Raw genomic sequence first — 20,933 nt, forward strand, 5'->3', positions numbered from 1 at the left:
CAAAAGAAGCAGAGCAGATACTAACATGAATGCTCTGCATTTGCCATGCAAGGAGAAATTCATGATTGCATCAGCCTCCACAGAGGGTAGCTGGAAGCTATATGACAGTGATGACTAAACAGAAACTCATCTGTTGTTTGCCAATTGGCACACCAGTATTGCCAGCACTAGGAATGCAGCACGGAAGACAAATAGTTGTAACCCTATCACTTCTACATATGCATCATAATAGCAACAAACAACATTTCCTGGAAAGAGCAGAAAAGTAACAGTACAATTGTTTTAGTGTGAGGGCCGTCAATGTTTACTTCTTGATCTTAATTTGCCACCATAATCATCTTCAGAGATCACTTCATTTCCCATACAGGCTGAAATCCCTAAGTCTCTGAAAAAGAAAAGGTGTACATAGTGCTAAGCACTGCAATATTCACATACTGAAAGGATTTGTTGCAGTCAATTGATTGGAGTAATTTTAAGCCTCAATCCAACTTCAGGATGGTCATAGACTACAGCTGAGGATTGTTTTGCAATTACTCTATGTCACAAAACAGTGGGAGAGTAGATGGACTTCAGAGGTATGCTTCCTCTTGCTATTTGAAATATTCACCCTAGGACTCTGATTGCAGGATGTAACTACAACTAGTACATTTGCTCTTCACCACTTAATACAGCCCCTTTAGTGAAATGCTGACAGATTTTGGAAAGACTAAATCTGTGAAGGGACTACATTTAATCTAAAAAGCTCTGGCTTTTAGTTTCTTGAACATCAACAAAAAAAATCTCACCTACTAGAAAATACACCTTTTCTAAGAGAGGTTGTGTAGTCTCCCTTACTGGAGATACTAAAGAACTGCCTGGACAATTCCATATAATGTACTCTAGGATGACCTTGCTTGAGCAGGGAGGCTGGACCAGATGACCCACTGTGGTCCCTTCCAAGTTGACCCATTCAGTCATTCTGTGACAAGAAGATAGTAGGAATAGAGTTGCTGACTTCTTAGAACTGCAAGTGAAAGGGCTAAGAACAGCCAAAGCAGAAACATGCAAATTGCTGTCATCTTGCTATGCTTTTCCTGTGTTTTTTCCTGTGTTCTTACTCACTATGTTCACCCAGTACAAATCCACGGCATCAGCCAGCCAGCAGTTTTCACTAGGGAAGCATGAACAAATACTCATGGTGGAGAAAGGACAGCAGTATCTTATAGACACATAGTTAGAGGAAAATCCCCACCCTAGTCTTGGTTCCATGTTTGACTTTGTTTTGCTGCATACAGGCAGCGTACCTGAGTCTACTGTTAAACATAAATGTGGTTTGACAGCAATTGTTCCTTCCTCTGTTCTGAGATGCCAAAGACCAGTGTTGAGCTTTATTTTACTGGGGATATGCTAGCATAATTTACAGCAACCTCAGTGAGCCTGGTTTGACATCTTAAAGCTATCTTTTGACACATCATGCCCAGGTGGTTTTAGAAATATTATATTTGTAACATAAAAAAAACCTGTGGTATCAGTCACTGCCCCCAGTTTCCAATAACTTTCAGGGTACTTTATTATAGACTGTCACCAAGTTTCAAATTGTGTAACATTCTGTAAATGTAAGAAGTGACAATATTTTCTTTCTGTATTGACTTCAGTACACTTTTTTTCCCCCTACTGGTCCATTTCCATGCATTTTCACTTTTAATATTAGGCGTTGATAAACCAGCAGTCATGACAACAGAATCCTTGTTTTCACAGTCGATTGACCATTTGGCATTAATTTATCACAGGACTATCTTCCTGTAAATGCACTGCTATATAAAATATATCAAGACGTATTTAATAACTCCAGCTGCAGAAATGCACTAGGAAGGTTAACATTCATGAAGCCTCTGCAAGGTATTTTTCAGTATGTGTTTCCAAAATGTCTTTTATCCACAAATGCCAAATAGATTATTCCTACAACATTTGACAATGTTAAGTTGCTCTACTTTAAAAATGCTACATCCTTTTCAGCATTGGATTTGCCCTGCTAGTGTTTTTTGCTATTTGAGTAAGACTGATAAGCTTAATGAGCTTATCTGATGAAAAAAATCCAGTAAGACAATCATTATAATACCTGTATGATCAAATAGACAGCACTTAAAGATTTAGGTATCACGTGGTTTTTTTCTTCTCTTTTTACTAAAGCGAGCCTGATTAGGCAGTTTTAACTCTCCTGTTCTGAAAAAGAAACTACTTGTTCTCTTCCACTGCAAGTCCTAAATTTGTTGACTTTTCAGAGTGATGGTTAACTTTAAGAAGGGCCTGCAATTTAACAGTTTCAACAGTTAAAAAAACCATGAGTTTGAATCTGTCACATGATATCAACTATTTGCATCTGATGAGGAAGTAGTCTCTCGAAACCTTTCAACTGAGATTTCTTATAAGTCACCTCCAATATCCAAGAATCAGGAGCTAGCAAGGACTCACCATTAAACTTTAAATATTCTCTCTTCACTGTTTTGGAGATGGGATATGGCCAATTGGTAGGGAAGACTGCTGTAAAACTGCTACTCATTATCCTTCCTTGTCATACTTTCAAATTAAACATCTTTTGGGTAACCTACAATAAAGAATTAAAATCCCTTGAACGGATCAGTGAGACTAGATACACTGAAAAAAAAATTTGCCAAGATGTAAGAAAAGCTGCTCTTGAGGAAAAAAAAGGTTATCAAACAGAAGAACTGGGTATTACTGCTGTAGTACTTATCACTGTCTAGAGGAGCTAGAGAAGCAAGGAGACAACATGCACTTCCCTTCTTGCACCCAGTTTCTTGTAGGAATAATTTGGCACCAAGTATTAATGCAGGCAAGAAGCAGGAAAAGAAAGAGGAGCCCACTTTTCACAGTGACCCTGCAGCTACATCACATCCATGTTATTTGCCTGAGTGCTCAAAGCAGTGGAAATAGACTGAAAAAATAGTTGGTTTTGGTATTGAATAAACAATCTAAGATCTAAACTGGACAGCATATGAACAAGTATGCTGTTCCTCCCGACCATCAAAGTTTAGTTTATGGCTGTACAACATGGCAATCAATTTAAGGCTTTGTCCAAGTTAAGCAAACCTAAGTCTTAAAAAAAATTAAGACTAGAGAGATCAGCTTGAAATAAGTTTTCATTTTAGAAGTAGAGCAATTTATTATTTTTATCATATTACAGTAAAAATTTATCTGATCCAAACTATTTTCTGTTATCTTGGGCAGAATAATACTTTGTCATAATGTTGACTTTTTCATGGACTCTCACTTTTCAAGTGAGACAAGATCTCAAGACAAGAAACCTTCCATATTCTCCTCAACTCTCAAAATCATCTCCTTATTCTGCTCAATTCTGCTTGTCATCATCTGCAACTCTTTGACACAACTGTAGTAAAAGTTATCCTAGTAGCATGATGTACTTCCTGACTTCTCAAGAAAAAAATCCTAGAATGCGATACAGACTAAGATTAACAAAGTCAGTGAAATGTAAATAGTTAATAAATTACCATATTCTAATAAAAACTTTTAAGCAGGTTAGTATTGTGCCTGAAAGCCTGCTCAAAGTTAGTTGCATTCTCTCTAATGAAGCAAAAACAGTATTTCACAGAAGAACAACCCAAGAAGTGATATTAGCCGTCCTGAATAAGATATTGCCATTATTGAGACTCTCTAGCAACTCAAAGAAATGGTTAATTCAGCATCTTACTCAGCAGCCTACCAACAATAACCTCAGCTTTTCCTACTTCTTTCGTTTTTTTTCCTACTTCTCCTTTTCATTCCACTAAAAGCAGAAAAATGGGATGTAGCTGGCTCGAACTCTTATTCCCATACTCTACTATTCATATCACTTAACTGCTTTCAGCTTATGGAGATTCCTGACCTCCATTTAAACTTTTTTTTTTTTTGACAGCATCCAACATTTTTGGAGAAGTCCATTTGAGGTCTAACCACTTTCCATAACTTCATACCTTTTTGCAAGGCTTTTTTCATCTGGTTTGGAAACTAAAGTAGAATTTTAATCACTACGTTCTTTAAGAACTCTAGGCAGTTTTCTATGTGGTAGAATGCAAAAATACCTGTCCACAAAATGTGTGAACACTGAAGAAAAACATGTAATATAATCAAGGTAACACTCTATTACTTGACTGCTTCAAGAGACTATACCATACAGTTAATCTGGCCATTGGATACCTCCATTTTGGAACCATGTGCAAGACCACTGCTAACCAGATGAAGCCATCTCTCCCAGTCTTTGCAGCTAGTTACAGTCATCTCCAAATACGATATCTGAATTTGCGTGTCCTTGTCTGAATTAGTCTATCCTATATTTTATAGCTTCTGAAGTAAAGTCTAAGTGCAGTATGCAGTGTCCATAAATAACACCCAGCAGACAGACATACTGCTGCATAAAAGCTGTTGGGACTTTGGCTTGTTGGATTTTATTTCAGCAAGTGATAAAGTTTCATAGGTAGCTCATGTATTCATAGCAGGAACATCAAGAGTTGTTTTAGAAAGGTACTGTACAAAGTTATTTTATTTTAGTATGTATGTGAGTAATCTCTGTCAAGATACACCCTGAGGAAGTGTGCTCACTGTTGATTTACACATGCTATAGTGAGCGTCTGGCTATCTGCCCCACAATAGAGGTACTTCCTAAAGACAGACAGCCTTGTTCTCTTTCACTTCTCAGAAGAATGAAAAATAGCTTACTTGTTTACAGCCACAGGAATCAGCAACAAGAAAACAGTTCTCCTTCAGACATACAAACCAGGCAATCTATATCAAATGCAAGATTCAAGACTCCTGAAGAGCAAGTCACATACTAGTAACACCAGGTTGAGCAAGATCCTGCTCAAGAAAACCAAGCTATTTGTGCTTTTCTGTATCTCAAGTGCAAAGAACATTCTTGATATCTTTGACAAAGATGCTTTTTCCTGGAACTGTTATATTTTATCTGCTAACAATGAATAGCTGAAATCTTATGTAAATCAGTCTAAACAATTCATGTTTTCTCCTCTGTCCAGCTTCCCAGATTTCATGAAGCTATACTTTCGTCCAGTTATATAATGATATCCTGCAAACACAGATTTTAAGTTTCATAAATAAAGTCCAACCAAACCACAGCTTAGACAGGAAGGTTTTCAGTGAGTATTTTTTATGTTGTAGCTTAAGTAAGAAAAGTAACTTGAGAATTTATTTTAAGAAATATTTCACTAATAGCAACCAGAACCTTTTTAGTATTACAAAATTGTAGACCTCTTTATCCCCACCTAAGTTTTCAGTAGTAACAGTTTTAATTCCATAAGGGACTTAAGAGCTAGTATCAACATGCCTTTGTTAGTTTTGTAATTGACAGAAGTCACATGGGGTGCCCCTACCACACAATACCCTAAAAACTCTTTAGCTGCAGGCAGAAAGATACATTCTACACACTGCTTCAACTACGTCTAGTTGAAGTTGGGCTGTTTGGGGTTTTGCAGAGATGGAAAAAATTAAATTTTAATCAAAAAACCTAAAACTCCTATTCTGAGGCAATTCCATTCTTGAACATCAAGACTTGACAATTTCACTCTTCATATATTGTATCACTTACAAGGCTGATTGTCAGATACCAGTGTTAGATCAAACCGATCTGGTTTTCAACTTTGTCAGAGTTCAGTGTTGTCAGATATGTGAAAGGTAATGGTGTTGCTACATGTTGAAACATATAATCTCAGCTTTTAGGTTCAAACCAAAGCTCTGCACAGCCAAGAAACTTGATCTTCACTAGTACAAACAGACCACCTTTCTCCATCATGCACAAGAAGAGCACAGCAATGGTAGTCTAAGAAAAAGTACCTACACCACAGTTAAGGCAGAAAAGGAGAAAATGCACCAGGATCAGTCTGTATCAAAGCCCTCTATTATTTCAGAGAAAATAAAAATCAGATTGAAGACAGCACACTTCTTACACAGACTAATTCATTACTACTAATTTTTTGTTTATCAGAACATATCCACACCATTCAGTGCATTCATATGCAATACTAAATCTACCTTTCAGAAAAAGGAAGGCCAAGGATATTCTACTTTGTCATAGACATCACCTTTACTGTTTTTCCAAGCATGACAACTTAAGTAAAAAAAGTCAAAGCACAAAACATTTTGAAGTTTCAGCTACCACCACTTGTGTTCTTTTGTGACAGTAGTTAACACATTTTTTTCTGAAAACCCTCCTCCTGAAACTTAAGTGGAGTTTTTCAAAACACTTTACAGAAGAAAGAGCAAGTTGGGAATACATTCAATTCTGCCTAGAATTGCCAAAGTTACAGCTACATCTGGCAAGTTTCACATCTTCAATTTAATCACTCCAAATTAGAAGTTCTAGTTAATGCCAATTAATTGTTCACTCGAGTCCTACAGGGAAAAAAAATGCTCATGAATAGTTTATAATGCTGTCTTTGGAAACAAATGTATTAGAGCAGCTAATACAGAGTTTCCCATGCATCTAATTTACTGGCTTCCAGGTAGATGAGGGCTAAAGTTGCTTTGACTTTCTGGGGATCTCCTGAGAGAACAAAGTAACTGCAGAGGCAAGGTATGTGCATGCACCAACTGTTTTAGATGCAAGTCAAACACCTCAATGTTAAACAGCAGTTTTTATAGAAGCATTCTCTTCCAGTAAGGGGATACTCTAAGTACTGCTGCTTGCCAGAAATGGATTAAAGAATTGCTGTAGCTATGGATGTACCCAAAACAAAGCTGTTTTCAGGTAGGGGAACAGAATGAGCAATTTAACAGTGCACATGAAAAGCTTGCATCTTTCACTGACTTATTCACTTCACAATCACTGACAAGACTGATGTACATATTTCTGCACCTGCAACTGTAAAAGCAGATAAAATATTTAATATGTAATTTACAATGTATTTTATCAGCTTGGCATACAGATGAACAGAATATATCAAAGTAGTTGAGTTATAGGCTTGTGGAGGCCCTGCAAAAATATTAATTCAGGTATCTGCTAATTTAAAAAAAATCAATTTGCATTTTAGAAGTGATATAATTCCATCTACCACAAAGTACAAAGAGCTGCAAAAACGTATACCATTCCAACAACAATGTATATAAGTTATTAAATAATGATCTGATTTAAAAGAATATAAATGAAGCCTTTAAGTAAGTCTTTTCTACATGCATATTATTCCTCATTAAAGAAAAATATGTAAAAAGGCCATTGGTAATTGCTTTGTTAACCACTGTAGAAAACGCCAATTCTCTGGTCACAGACGCCCCTAGTTTAGCACTTAAGGTCTCTGCAGTGTTACATGTGATTATTTTTAAATATTGTTAATTCTATTACTCCATTGGTAAAGAATGTGTGACTTGGAATATGGCAGTCTTCATATTGAGAGGGCAGTGATGCACAGTTTTATAATTATCCAGAAGAACAGCACCCTCCACTGCTCTGTACTTGTGGCTCATCATCAATGATCTGTACACCTCGCCTTGCTATTCCTGACTGACTGGAGCCATTGCCTCTTGCTCTTTCATCCACTTGAGCAGTTTCTATCATTCCTGTAAAGAAAGATGTGTATTAGATGACATTCCATTGTATTTCTACATTAAGACTTTGCTATCTTTATCTGAACTATATGCAGAGACAAAAGTTCAGCAAGAGTGGTTCTCCTATTTGTTATGCGAACTAAATACATGGCATATCTGCAAGAACATATTAAATCTTTTTTCTAAAGCACCCAACATACAGGAGCTCCTGGTAACTAAGGGAGACCACAGAGATCCTCAGGTGTCCTGGAGTTAGCAACTTCAAAAGCTAGATTTACACACCCATATCAGTAACACTGTTTAAAAAACCCAAACAAACAAGAAACTCCACCCTCCCAAAAAATCCCCAAGCAACTACCTCTTCAGAAACACACAAGACCTTTTCCTTAAATTCTTTTATCACATAAATACAACTACAAGCATTATTTGCTTGTGTTGGATTTTCATCCCACATACCATGATCTTTACCATTTGTTGAGATTTCTCAACAAATGGTAAAATTTGCATCATTAGAGCTTTGAGTTTATGATTTGTAATTAACATAATTTGAGAAGATTTTTGAAAGAGTATGAAGCAGAGGATTTGAAGCAATCAGTGGTGAGACCAGTAACATGACATTTGATTTGGGTTACTACTTATGCATGATAAGTGGAACAGTAGTCAGTGCTCCAACAAAAGACCAAGACATTTTTGGAGTAGAGCATGAATTTGCAATATTACAAGCATCCATACTTCAAGCTTCCAAAGCTGTTACAGAACTCCAGTGGCTTGAAGTAGACTGAAATGAAGTCAGTTCTAAGTAGTACTTTACACTCAAACTTTTCTATATGGCCTGAAAAGCATTTCTGAAGCCTGAAGCATTTTATGAATGAGCACCTTACCAACAAACTACATACTACTTACTTTTGCAAAGGTCAAGAAACAGTTCTTCAATTCCTTTGTTCTGTTTAGCTGACGTGTGATAATGTTTTGCTCCAACAGATTCAGCATACCTGTAGAAATGCAGATATGGAGCCTCATTGTAGTAAAGGACTCAATCTTTCTAAGTCACTTTACATGAAGGAATAAGATGATCACAAGAGGTTTTATTCTGACTTCAGAGTTAATCTGCACATACTTATGTAACACAAAAAAAGGAATTACGTGTTTAGAGCTGCCAGGACTGATGCAACACACTAGATGAGATTAAGGAAATTTCATGTCTAGAAATGGATTTAAACTTTAAATGTTGACTTTAATCATAAACAACTCTCAAGCTACAGTTTGGTCAGTCAGGACACCCTGTGACTCAGATACTAACAGAGCACTCAACAACTGGCAGGCATAAGCCAGCAGTGCCTAGCTGGTTGCAATGTTAACAGCATCACGAGTTTATTACTCCAGCATAACTCTGCAATGACTGTTTCTATTAGTAATAGGTGTGACTTACATTTCTGCTTCTTGCACTGAAACATGTCTCTCTTTTTCCAAGTCTATTTTGTTACCTGTTGAAAACAAATTAATCTTTTAAGTCTTTGTACTCTAAAATTATCCAAAAAGAAAGCAGACATGTAATCATGGTACTCTATTTTCTCAAGCTGACCCAGTAAAGACCAGCTCTTACACAGGTCTCACTTTGAAGGACAACATGATTTGAGAATCTCCTTTCACACAAGCATTTACAGCGCCACTTCCATAGAGAGATCAGGACAGCTAAATGCCTCCATATAAAGCACCCAATTCAGCCTTTTGCCCCTTTTTTTGTGATTTATTAGCACCTTCCATATGCTGCAGAGGTAATTTTTGTAGAATGTCCACATATCCAACATCATGAAAGTGTTTTAATAATTAGATCAGATTTAAATCTAAACCCAGCACTTCTGTTGCATTCCATTTGCATTGAAATTTCCAAGCTTTAAGACTCACTCCAACCGGCAAGCACTTAATTATCAAAACAGACAAGCATCTAGTCAATGCCACAGAGAAAAGCCATGAGTTTGAGTACTTGAAAGAAGGATCATATACATTTTTTTGCTAAACTACAGTCTGCAGGTGTCAGTACCATGCACTTCTAACAGTGTATAATTAAACAGCTTATTTTTTCAATCAAACTCTTATTTTCCTCAACGTGATCTAATGAAACTTCTAGATCCAGTTTAATTTTAAATATCTAACATAAGCTTTACCCCTTCACATGTACAAGCTGTCAAAGCAGCATTTGGAAGATGCTATTAATCAAAAGAGATGTTTCCAATTCAGTCGTGTTGAAAAATACTTACCTACTATACATAAACAGATTTCATTTCCCAACATTTTTCTTAATTCCTTAACCCAGTTTTTTACCTGCAAAAAGAACAGAGGTGAGTTTGTTTGCACTTGATATACTATTAACTTAGGCAGTGTGAAACCATTCAATTTCCTTCATTAACCATCTATTCTAAACTTACAGCAAAAATGTTTAGAGCAACATAGATGAAAAAGTAATCTTTAGATTGCTACACATGGCCCTTGTTCAGCAGGTTTTATTTCACAGGTGAAATTTAGAGCAAATGACTTAGATAAAATGGTTCAATTACTCCAGAAATATAACTCAACACACTGAATATAGCAAGTTCACTGCATGGGCCACTTTAGATCAGACATGAGATCTTTTATCAATAGGCAGTTACTGACAGACCACAAATAGTACTTTAAAGGTAGAGGCACCTGAACTAAGTTTTTCAGGTTAGATTATAACATTATATTATATTATTTCTTGAGAAAACATATGGGACAAGCACATTAAGTCAGCTGATGGTAAGGAATCTGTTAACAAATCTGTTGTGGTGAAAAGTTTGAAAGTTGCACGATCACTGCATTGACTTAAGAAGTGCTATTTTAAGGGAATAATTGTGAAGAGAGGCAATCACTTCAAGAATCTAAAAATAAGGCTACATGATCCAGCAGTGCTTCTGCAGTAACTTCTGTAAATGAGATTTCACTCTTTTTTTTCTGCACATTTAAATGCTTTGGTATCACAGGGTTTTACTATGTAGGGCTCAGCATGAAAAGGCACAAGTTGAAGCAGTGTCCACAAGCCATCACCATTCTGCAGGTGGCCATAAGTGTTTAACTGCTAGCACAAGCGCTCTACTTGCCCCAGACCAGACTATTTAAATTAGTTACGCTGTTGTCGATCTGTACCCTTACACTATTTCTATCACTGTTAACCCAAGCCTTGCCCATACAACCATATTTTCTCACTTCTCTCTACCCAGAAGTCCAAACGGTTTTGCTGAAAGTCAGAGACAAACTTGCTTAGAAAACAGTGTCACCAGTTTTCAGCTGAAAAATCCTAGAGTCGTAGCACAGATTGACATAGGGTAGAAAAAACTCACCTGACCAAACTGATCAACTAATACAGCCATAAAATAATTAGCCATCGAATTACATGTTTTGATGAGGATTTGACAACAAATATCACAGAGAAGGTAATGTCTCCACTATAATGTATTACAATTTCAGAGTTCTCAGATCTGTAAAAGGTCATGTCACTTAGTATCTTTTAGTAATTTGGTTTATACAGTAAAGATCAGTCCAGGTTTATGTTTACAGCCTGTCACAGGTAACTCACACATCTACATCACAGATTATTATGAGTTAGAAGGGACCCACAAGGACCATGAAGTGCAAATCTTAAATGAATGGCTCATACAGGGATCAAACCCACAACTTTGCCATTATTTGCACTGTGTTCTAAGAAACTGAAGTAATTCTTTGGTATTCTTTGAATAACATGATATCAGGAAAGTCAGTCTTGAAAACAATACTAATAAGCTGTATACTTCCATTACATTATCTACATTTGCAAATATATATATTGCCAAAAACAAAGACTTCTGTTTACAAATATCACAGATTATTTTTCAACCAGTTTACAGTTTAGTACCTTTTGAAAAGAGTCTTCATCTGTTATATCATATACTAGAATAGCGCCATTAGAGTCCCTGTAGTAGATAGGCCCCAATGCATGAAATCTTTCTTGACCAGCTGTATCCTGCATATAAAATACACTTGTTAGCATTTAAGACAAAGTAAACAATACTTCGAGGAACCCCAAATACTTTATTAAGAAGTGCCTAACACTTGCAATATAGTAAGCCCAAGTAATTTTGTTTTTCAAAAAATCATTCTAATTAGCTAGGGAGGAAAAAACTAGAAACATACCCATATTGCAAGGTTTACTCTTTTTCCACCAATATTTAGTTTCTTTGTGAGAAAAGATGCCTGGAAAGCAAAACAGATTAGAGTTAAGTTTTAGACGCCAAACACATAATTTGACTTGAAATTAATTAATAAAGCATCACAATCAATAAAATACAAATTTCCAGATCAAAAGACTCTGTAAGCAAGAAGGCTAAGTCAATACTAAGCCAGTTAGCCATTTCACTATAGTTTGCCAGCAGTCTATTCTAAATAAATTTGAGTTAAGCCAACCATTTTCTACATCTTTTTGCTGTTGTTTTGAATGATTTGGGAAGGATGAGCTGTGTGGAAAGACTCTGAATTCACAACACTGATAAGTCTAAGCTAAACTCAAAGCATTTCACAAGACTACGTGAAGTCTGAGTAAGAACAAGCCTAACAGGATTTTTAATCTGTAGGAATTAGGCAAAATAGTTCACTATTAGTAAGATACTAGAAACATAAACAATTGTTTTAATTTATCACTAAGTATCTTGGAACATTAGTGTTCCACAAGTTTCCTTGTCTGTAGCTTTTCCGTTTTTTGCTGAAGGGAGCCCACAACTCACCCTCATCTGGTTTTTTGTTCTGTATTTTTGTTTGATTGAGCTGCGAAGCCTCAGAATAAGCATAAGCTGCTTTAGAATTCCACTGTTTTAACTTCTGGAAATGTTTTACAGGACCAGAGCACATTGCAAGGTTAATCTAATTTCAGTAACTTGAGTAGGTCTAGTTTCCTCCAAACTTGCATGATTCACATGTTCAGACACCACCTCTGTTACTAGGTCTGTAATTTGACAGCTAAAAAGGGAATATAATTTAACACAAGTTTAATGGACCAGAACAGGGTCTCAATGCATTGATCCATTAGGAACCTGCTCCTCCCATTCTAAAAACTAGCAGTAACATGTTATATCAAACAATTCAGTTACCAAGGGCTAACTTTTTTCTTCTGCCTTAAATTATAGTGAGTTTTCATTTCAGTTTTACCTCAGTTTGCATTTGGGTTCAAACAAGTACTCAGTGGTATTTTATGATACATTCATCACAGATTATTTTAGGCTGGATTGCATCAGCTCAAGAGGAGTTCTCGGTATGAGCACCGACCAGCCACAGAACCAAGAGTCACATGTATGGAAAGTGTCATGGGCCAGATGAGCTGCTTGAACCAGCTTGCTGCTTAACTACACAAGCAACCAGAATGCATACAGAAGACCACAGCAGTTCAATGCACACTAGCCTAAACTGCTGTCAAAGTGCCTGTCCGGAGTGCTGCCTGTATTACAGTTAAAGTCATTCAACATTCAGTTGCTAGAGCAGCTCCTGCTCTTCAGCTCCTTCCCTGTCATCTGCATGACCCAAGATGAGATGATTAAAAAAATTCTTTTCATCTTTAAGTTGTATCTTCCCCCAAACCTTTCCACAAAGTCTGATAAAAAATAGAAGAGAGAGAACAGACTAGAAGAAAAACACTTTCCAAGAGCAGATAGCAAAGAACTGATCACTACAACCCTTGTGTTCAACATAACTAAAGCATTAACACTACACTACCCTCTCAGTCTACAGTGAAGGGACTCGCTGTAGTATCAAAAGCCTGGAAAAACTTCCAGACAGCATGTTAAATGGATTTGACCCTCTAACCAACAGCTTAACAGAGTAACAAATCTTCAACAACAGAAAACTTTTCATTCTTTAATTAAAAACTCTAAAGAAAGCAGTTGATGGCTTTCAAATAGCTGTCCCTGAGGATTAACTCATCAGTAGTCTTCATCATTCGTTGTATTACACCACAGTTTAAAAGCCAGAAGCTTGTAGGCAACTTCAGAAGTTTTAATCCACCAACACTTGGGCCACAGGGAGAGAAGCTACTGTTAGGTACAATGAATCAAGCTTATCTGACAATATTTTATTGATGTGCTGTACTACAGTACTCAATATTCTAGTGTAAATCTCAAAGGAAAAGCTCTTCTGAGCAATGTTTGCTTTTGTCATAACACCAACAATCCAAACCTGCTTAGTTGATGTGAATTCCACACAAGTGTTTGAGAATCAATTTCTGAGCAGAAAAAACTTTCACAGAAAGGGGATTTATGTTTTAAAACACAGAACTCAGTATCCATAAAGTCATATCTTTGCAGCTTTAGACAATGACCCAGTTAACAGCACAAGTATATCTCCTCTCTGACAGAGCAAAAACTAAAGTATGTTTATCTACATAGATGAGTTTTGCTTTAGTATAACCTGTCCTTCAGGTACTACAGCTTTTGATAGGAATACTGTCTTTTATCACTCAGATTATAGATTTCCATTTTTTATTCCAGCACTAAAAGACTCCTACATGCACACTTTTTTTTATTACAAAAACATCCCTAACAGGAGACTCTGGCAAGGGTATTTAGCACTGGGCTATCACACTTGCTCTCTGTGATGAATTTGTAATGATTGATGAATTTGATTGATGAATTTGTAATGATTAAGTTTTAGTCTATCTAAAGTCTTAGGCCCATAATCAAAAAAGGAGAGACAGTATCCTCTATCAGATACCTAACAAGATTGGAACTTGGTGTTTGAAGCAGTCGCGGTTAGTAATGAGCAGAAAGCTTTGTGAACATGCTGGAGGAAGCCATCAATACTATACTACAGATTTAATTCTTCATTCTTCTTTAGTTTGTTCATATACTTGAAGAATACAGTTAGCAGGCTCTGCTCATAAATTAGTAGGTATGGGTAAGTTTGGTGCATTTACCACCAATAAAATGTATTTTTACATCCACAATGGAAAACATGCCAAAGACAAATCAATTAATATCTTTTAGCCATTCAACTGACACATACCCCTCCCTAGCCATTCTGAGGTTAGTGAGGAGAAAAAAAAAAAAAAACAACAAAAAAACCAAGTGAATAGCAAGACTATGCAGTTTCTAGAAACTTGGGAAAACCCAACACATAAGAAAGAGCCTTAACTTCTTTTTTGAGATAGTTTAGAGAAAAAGTCAGTTGCCAAGATTTTAAAGTTTGTCAAGTTTCAAAATCAAAGCCTTTGACTACCTACAGGGCATTAGATAATTACACATAGAAAAAGCTTCAATATTTTCTCTAATATCCAAAAAAAATTACTGAATTGAGTACTACAAATCTGAGTTGTGACTTGATTTATAACCAGTAGCTATTCTCCATATTATTTTAATTACTATGACAGTTCATTTTTGCTAGGACTTTCAAAAACTCACAGGACCATGGTTAATTCAAATATAAGTAATTTTAAACAACTCTTTGAAGCGTCTAATTTTTGTATTTTGACTCTACTGTCTTATGACTGGTTTGAAGAATACTTAGGCACTTAGAAAAGAATAATGCAATTATAAGAGCTAAAATTCCAATCTTTTGATGTGGCTGCAGGAAATATTTTCTTTCTTTTAATTCTTTCTTCTATAAATCCAGTTTTGTATGCCCACCACGCCCTGCTAGGAGCTGATAAAGGGGCTTGAGTAGAACACAAGGAAGATACAGCTGGAAGAGAGTCTCCTGAAAGTCACTGAACAAAAGCAGGTGTGTGGCACCTGCCCTTGAGTGCTTCATGCTCAACAGAAGCAGGTCAGGCATACAAACACTGCATATAGCATTGAACTTCCTTACGTTGTCTTCCACTCATTCCCCAGCTATCTTGATAACCAAGACAGCTTTTCCAGGTTATGCTAAGCCCATCAAAGCAATCAGGAACTCTATGATTAAAACCACATCGGCAGCTCTCTTGGGTTGGATATTCTGCAATCCTCCACACATTTAAGAGAGCAGTATTCAGAAATTGTATTTATCCTGAGTAATAAGTATTTACCCAATTAAAAAACCCAATAGTTTAGGTTTATTATTAGAGTAACTCCAGCACAGTTCATTTGATATCAATTTATACCTTATAATTATTGTAAGAAGATGAGGACACTTACTTCAATATTTCAAACAATGGGAACCAATTCTAACCGCCCCGCCAGGTCTGCCAACAGGTTATGGATTATATTAATTGTGTGCAAAAACCCCTACGTTTCCTGCGTCAGCTTTACCACAATGTTCTAACTAGATGCTTTCTTCTGTGAATCTGTAGCTACCTTCACTTCAACATGCAGGTCATCAACATCTTAAGTACATGACTTGATGCTAACACAACTACAGCAACACATCCCAGCAGCCCCCTAAATCACAGGAGGTTCCAGTGCACTCCAGTTGGCATTGAGAGAGGGGAGTGGGGAGGGAGGAGAAACTGCACCCTTTTAGTCAGTCTTCTATTACTAGCACCAAAGAAACTTACCTATTTGGGTATAAAAATAATAACTTCACAGTAGAAAAACATCTCGAGATGAAGTTTCCAGAAGGCTACAGTCTCACTACCCTTTTTGTTGCAAACATACTAGAATAAAGCACTATGCAATACTTTCTTTTTTAAGTTAGAGAGTATTGTGGAAGGAGAGCCTCTTGTCTCAACACCTAGTGATCGCTTCATATGATTCATCACTGTCACTCCTTTGCTGGACCAGGAGCAAAGTATTTATCTAATTTTGGTTTTATTGGAACAAAAGGAATTTGGTGCATTACTATGAACTGTTGCCATGAAACAAAGCAACCTTATCATATTAAGCCTTTCATCTTAAAAAAAAAAAAAAAAAGGATGCTTTGCAAACATGTTACTTCATTGCTTAATCAGATACCCTAGTTTCACTTCATCTTATTTTTAAATTCTCTTTTAATTTAATAGTGGAAGAACTCCAAATTTTTTTTTCTAGAATGGTAAGATGGAGGGAAATAAAAGTAATAAAGGATACTTAACAAGTGCACACGATGCACAGTAAGATTCAACAGCAATTGACATTGTATTTTATAATCAGTAAGATGCATATGTGGCCAAGGAGGCTCAGAACAGAAAAACAAACAACTTGATAAACAATGTGCTGCCAGTTAAAAGACAGGTAGCAACCACAAACCTGGTTACGGTGGAGAAAGAAAATCTCAGTAGGAATGGCAAACATGTGCTTCCACTCCTCAACACACCCCTCTCCAGACAGTCAAAACCAAAAGCTCTGGAGCCACACCATCTATGGACATTTGCTATCAGTATTTTGGAGCAATTTAAAAGTGAGTTTTATGATATTTATGACCCAAGTAAAAATCTAGGTTTCAACCTAGTTCTTGCTTGTAATTTTAGGTTTTCCACTACAGATTTAAAGAACATAAAACCCCAAACAACAAACGTAAGCTTCATCACATAACAATCTACTTAGACCTACTCTTAAAAGATGGGATATGAGAATTCAGCTACACATGACCACTTTGATGCACTTTAACTGATTGTCTGCTCAATGCTATACTTCTGCTGCACTTCTGACACCTACAAGCTACCAGGCATCTCTGTGGCATACCAAGCATCAATTACCTCTGTGGCATGACAGCTACAACTAGCTTCCTATAAAACCTTGCCTAGTAAACTCACCAATAGATTAACCAAAAGCTGAGTATGAACACAAGTCTAAAATATTCCTTTTACTTCTTCACAGCAAAAATGGAGTTACATTATCTGTTTATGAAACATATCCTGCACTGCTTCTAGTGCATCTATAATGCTGCTTTCATTTATGGGAAAGTTTCACTATTAATTACTTCTGAGATACACAATTCAAGAAGTTTCCCCTAAATGCATGGGAACGGTACATAACTACCTTAAAACTCTTTTCTTTTTAACACCATCTATTATTTCTTCTGTACTTCAAGAAACTCAAAATTAGTTCAAAACCCACTATTGGTCCACCAAGTGGCATGGTTTCTTTCTCTACTATAAAAAAAAAAAAATAAGAGTGGCATACATTGAATCCACACTTCCACCTATGCAAGGTGACATCCTGAAAGACTTAAAACACCACTCGCAAACTTCAAAACATGTTTTCTGAGACCATGCACAGTACAAGCAGTTTATTCTGTACCACAGCATACATGCCATCCATCACTAACTAGTAGGCCATAAAAAACCCCATTACTTTCAAGCAGGCACCCTGTCACATTTCATGTGTGGAAGTTCACTTTGCAGTTCTATATAAACAGCAGACTGAGAATCCCAGCAAAATTCAGGGAGCTGTCGTGACAAGCAGTTAAGCTTTAAAAATCTTTCCCATTATTACATCATAAGCCTTAATCTCATAAACTACTTTGTGAAAGCTGTTCTCCTTAAACAGAAACGTTTAGATAGTGCTAATGTTAGGATTTGAGAACATGAGGAAGACCATGATTAACAGAAACATGGCACGTATGAAATACTTAGTCATCAGACGACTAACAACGATTACAATAACATTAGTTTTGCATCATACTTTCCAAGATTCAAATGAAGACATTCATATACGTAATTAAAAAAAACGGAGCAGTTGGTACGTAGAGGAGAAACGAGGCCTAAACATATTGAAAGCTTAGATCTGAGGAGTGAAAAGAACGAGAAAATTGGCTTCCAGCAAACTCGGCAGGGGACAGGCACCATTAGCGAGCGGCGACGGTGGCTTCGGCTGCCACTAAGCTGCAGACGAGACACTGACAGCAGCGCGAGGAGGCGCGCAAAGTGAGCAGAGAACAACAGCGGGACCCCCACACCACCACCACCACCCCCACCCCGCCCCGGCCCGGCCCGCACCTGCAGGGTGGTGATGTGCTTATCGTTGAACTTGTTTTCGCAATAGCGCAGCACCAACGAGGTTTTTCCCACGCAGCCCTCCCCGAGCAGCACCACCTTGAAGGAGAAGCTGCGGCCCCCGGCCGCCGCGCCGGCCCCTGTCGCCATCCGCACCCCGCCGCCGAGCCACGCCTCACATCAACGGGCCGCACCGCGGCGCCGCCGCCGCCCACCGGGACGAGGAACTGCGGGGGGAGAGGGGCTGCCGGGGAAGGGGAGGCACCGGCGAGGCCGCGGAGACAGAGGCTGGAAACGGACACGGCAACAGAACCTGCCCGGCCCCGCTGCCCCTAATGGCGGCTTCTTCCTCCTACGTCACGCACTGCCCGGTCACGCGCAGCCCCCGCCGCCAATGGGAGGGGGGGACGCGGCGGCGGCGGGAGGCCCCGCCCAGCAGTCCCGAAGGGGGCGGGATTAGGGGCGGGGTTAGCACAGGGGGCGGGGCCCAGAGCAGGGATCCCGCGCGCGCCCGGCGCCTGGAAGGATTTGTCCCTAAATCCCGGGGTGAGGTTTCCTCCTGCAGCGCACGCGCCCGCCGAGCGTTTCCCCCGGGAAACCGAAAGCACCTAATGAACACCGGCACGGATTTTTTTGATTTTCGTTCCTGGGAACTAAGCTACACTACTCTCTAAATGTTTGCAAAATAAAAGTCCATAATAAAGTACTTTAAATCAGGGATGTGGGAGCAGGTGAAGAAAAAGGCCCAAGTAAAACGTTCTCGCGTCGAGTTCCTTGCTTGCAGGGGTCCAGTAGAATTTCATACACAAGAACTGGATAACTGCCTTGTAAAACTGGGTATCATTCCTCAATTAAAAGCAATCCTCACAAACCAATCCAAACGACTGCAGTGCAACCTCTCTCTAGTGATGATTTAGCGGTAAGAAAAATAATAGCTATGAAAAGGCTTCATAGTGCAATTTCTTTTTTTCTCTGAAAGATAATATTAATGCTCTGTTGTATGAGAAAGAAAAAGAGAATGCATCCAGGAGAACAAGGACTTGACTTCCCGGTGTAAGAAGCCTCATCACTGAACAGTATTACATTCACACAAAATGGATTGTTTTTATTTCATCCAGAGGTAAGTAAAGGAAACCTCTGCCATGGTGCAGAGTCAAACGATGCATTTCCCACTGACAGTAGTAGAGTATTCCATCCTTTCTGTTCTTCTCTGTGATTACTGATTTTGTTGTATAAGAAGCCTGTACTTCCAAAACTTCAGTCACCTGTAAAGGCTGATCTGTCTGAGAACAGAAATTCTGCCAGAGCTACCTGAAGCACCACATTTCACTGTAATCTCATATACTACTGAAAAATCTGTAGGGTTACCTATCTGTGAGTGTTACCAAGTTATTTTAATGGCGTTAATTTAATTTGGAAAGTGTTTATTTTGTTTCAGAGAATTTGAGAAGAGAATGGCTCTTTTACCTTCAATTTATTTTGCTTCCCCTTTTTACACAACTTCCTAAAACCACTCGTACACACCTTCTGTGTTATCTGTGCTGCTGATTACATCTACATGAGAAATGCCTTTCAAGATGTATTTTATATTTCATGAAGATACTACAATACTCTGTATGTTATTAAACCAAAACAAATTGTACTACTGTATCCATTGCCATGAACTTTGAACATTTCTGTTTATTTCACAGGTGGTGTCATCTCTAAAAGTAAAAATAATGTTCTTCTTTCACCTTGCATTATTAGATCTCCTTAAAAAATAATAAATGTGTTAATTCCACTGTGAACTTAAGTGTATGCAGTAGCTGTCAGTGGAGATACTTAAATTGGTCAAACCTACAACAGCATAAACAGCACCTCCCAAGCTGTAGACAACACACAACTCATTTCTAGGACCATTATATATATTGAATAATATAAGGGTAGAAGTTGATTTGCAGATAATGTCAGTCTTTTTTCCTTTTTTTTTTTTCCTTTGGAGAATATTTCTAAGCATAATTTGATATACTTGCAGAAAAAAATTTTCTGAATTTATTTGATTTGCTTGTAAAAGAATGATATTACAAAATATCAGCCAAATAACATACAGTTGTGTAAGATCAATGTCCATAAGAGGACAAGATGTCCAAAAAAGCAAGAAATCAGAACAGGGGAAAAAACTCAACCCAATAATAACAACAAAAACCCACTTAAAAGGAAGTTAATAATATTGTCAAAAAGAACAATTCAGATTCAGAAGACAAAGAATAAATGTGAAGAGCAAAGCATGTCAAAAAGAAAAAGAAAAGAAGAAAAAAAAGAAAAGAAAAGAAAAGAAAAGAAAAGAAAAGAAAGGAAAAGAAAAGAAAAGAAAAGAAAAGAAAAGAAAAGAAAAGAAAAGAAAAGAAAAGAAAAGAAAAGAAAAGAAAAGAAAAGAAAAGAAAAGAAAAGAAAAGAAGAAAAAATAAAAGGATAATTTGTAAAGAATCTTGACCTGGACATGTCACCCTGATTTTTAAGATTTTTCTAAAGCCTTCTGAGTTTA

At 37.5% G+C, this 20,933-nt stretch overlaps 1 protein-coding gene across 1 annotated transcript; it reads right to left on the reverse strand.

Moving 5' to 3' along the window:
* Positions 1 to 1,461: 1,461 nt before the first annotated feature.
* On the reverse strand, positions 1,462 to 18,775 carry RAB21 (RAB21, member RAS oncogene family). The gene is made up of 7 exons (XM_053943028.1): positions 18,413 to 18,775; positions 11,731 to 11,790; positions 11,453 to 11,560; positions 9,804 to 9,867; positions 8,975 to 9,029; positions 8,449 to 8,537; positions 1,462 to 7,557 (listed from the first exon to the last, which is right to left on the reverse strand). The coding sequence occupies exons 1-7, from the start codon at positions 18,557 to 18,559 to the stop codon at positions 7,418 to 7,420; spliced, it is 663 nt and encodes a 220-aa protein (XP_053799003.1). The 5' UTR covers positions 18,560 to 18,775; the 3' UTR covers positions 1,462 to 7,417.
* Positions 18,776 to 20,933: the final 2,158 nt, after the last annotated feature.

This window comes from Vidua chalybeata, chromosome 5, assembly GCF_026979565.1.
Source record: "Vidua chalybeata isolate OUT-0048 chromosome 5, bVidCha1 merged haplotype, whole genome shotgun sequence".
In the NCBI taxonomy this organism is placed as follows: Eukaryota; Metazoa; Chordata; class Aves; order Passeriformes; family Viduidae; genus Vidua; species Vidua chalybeata.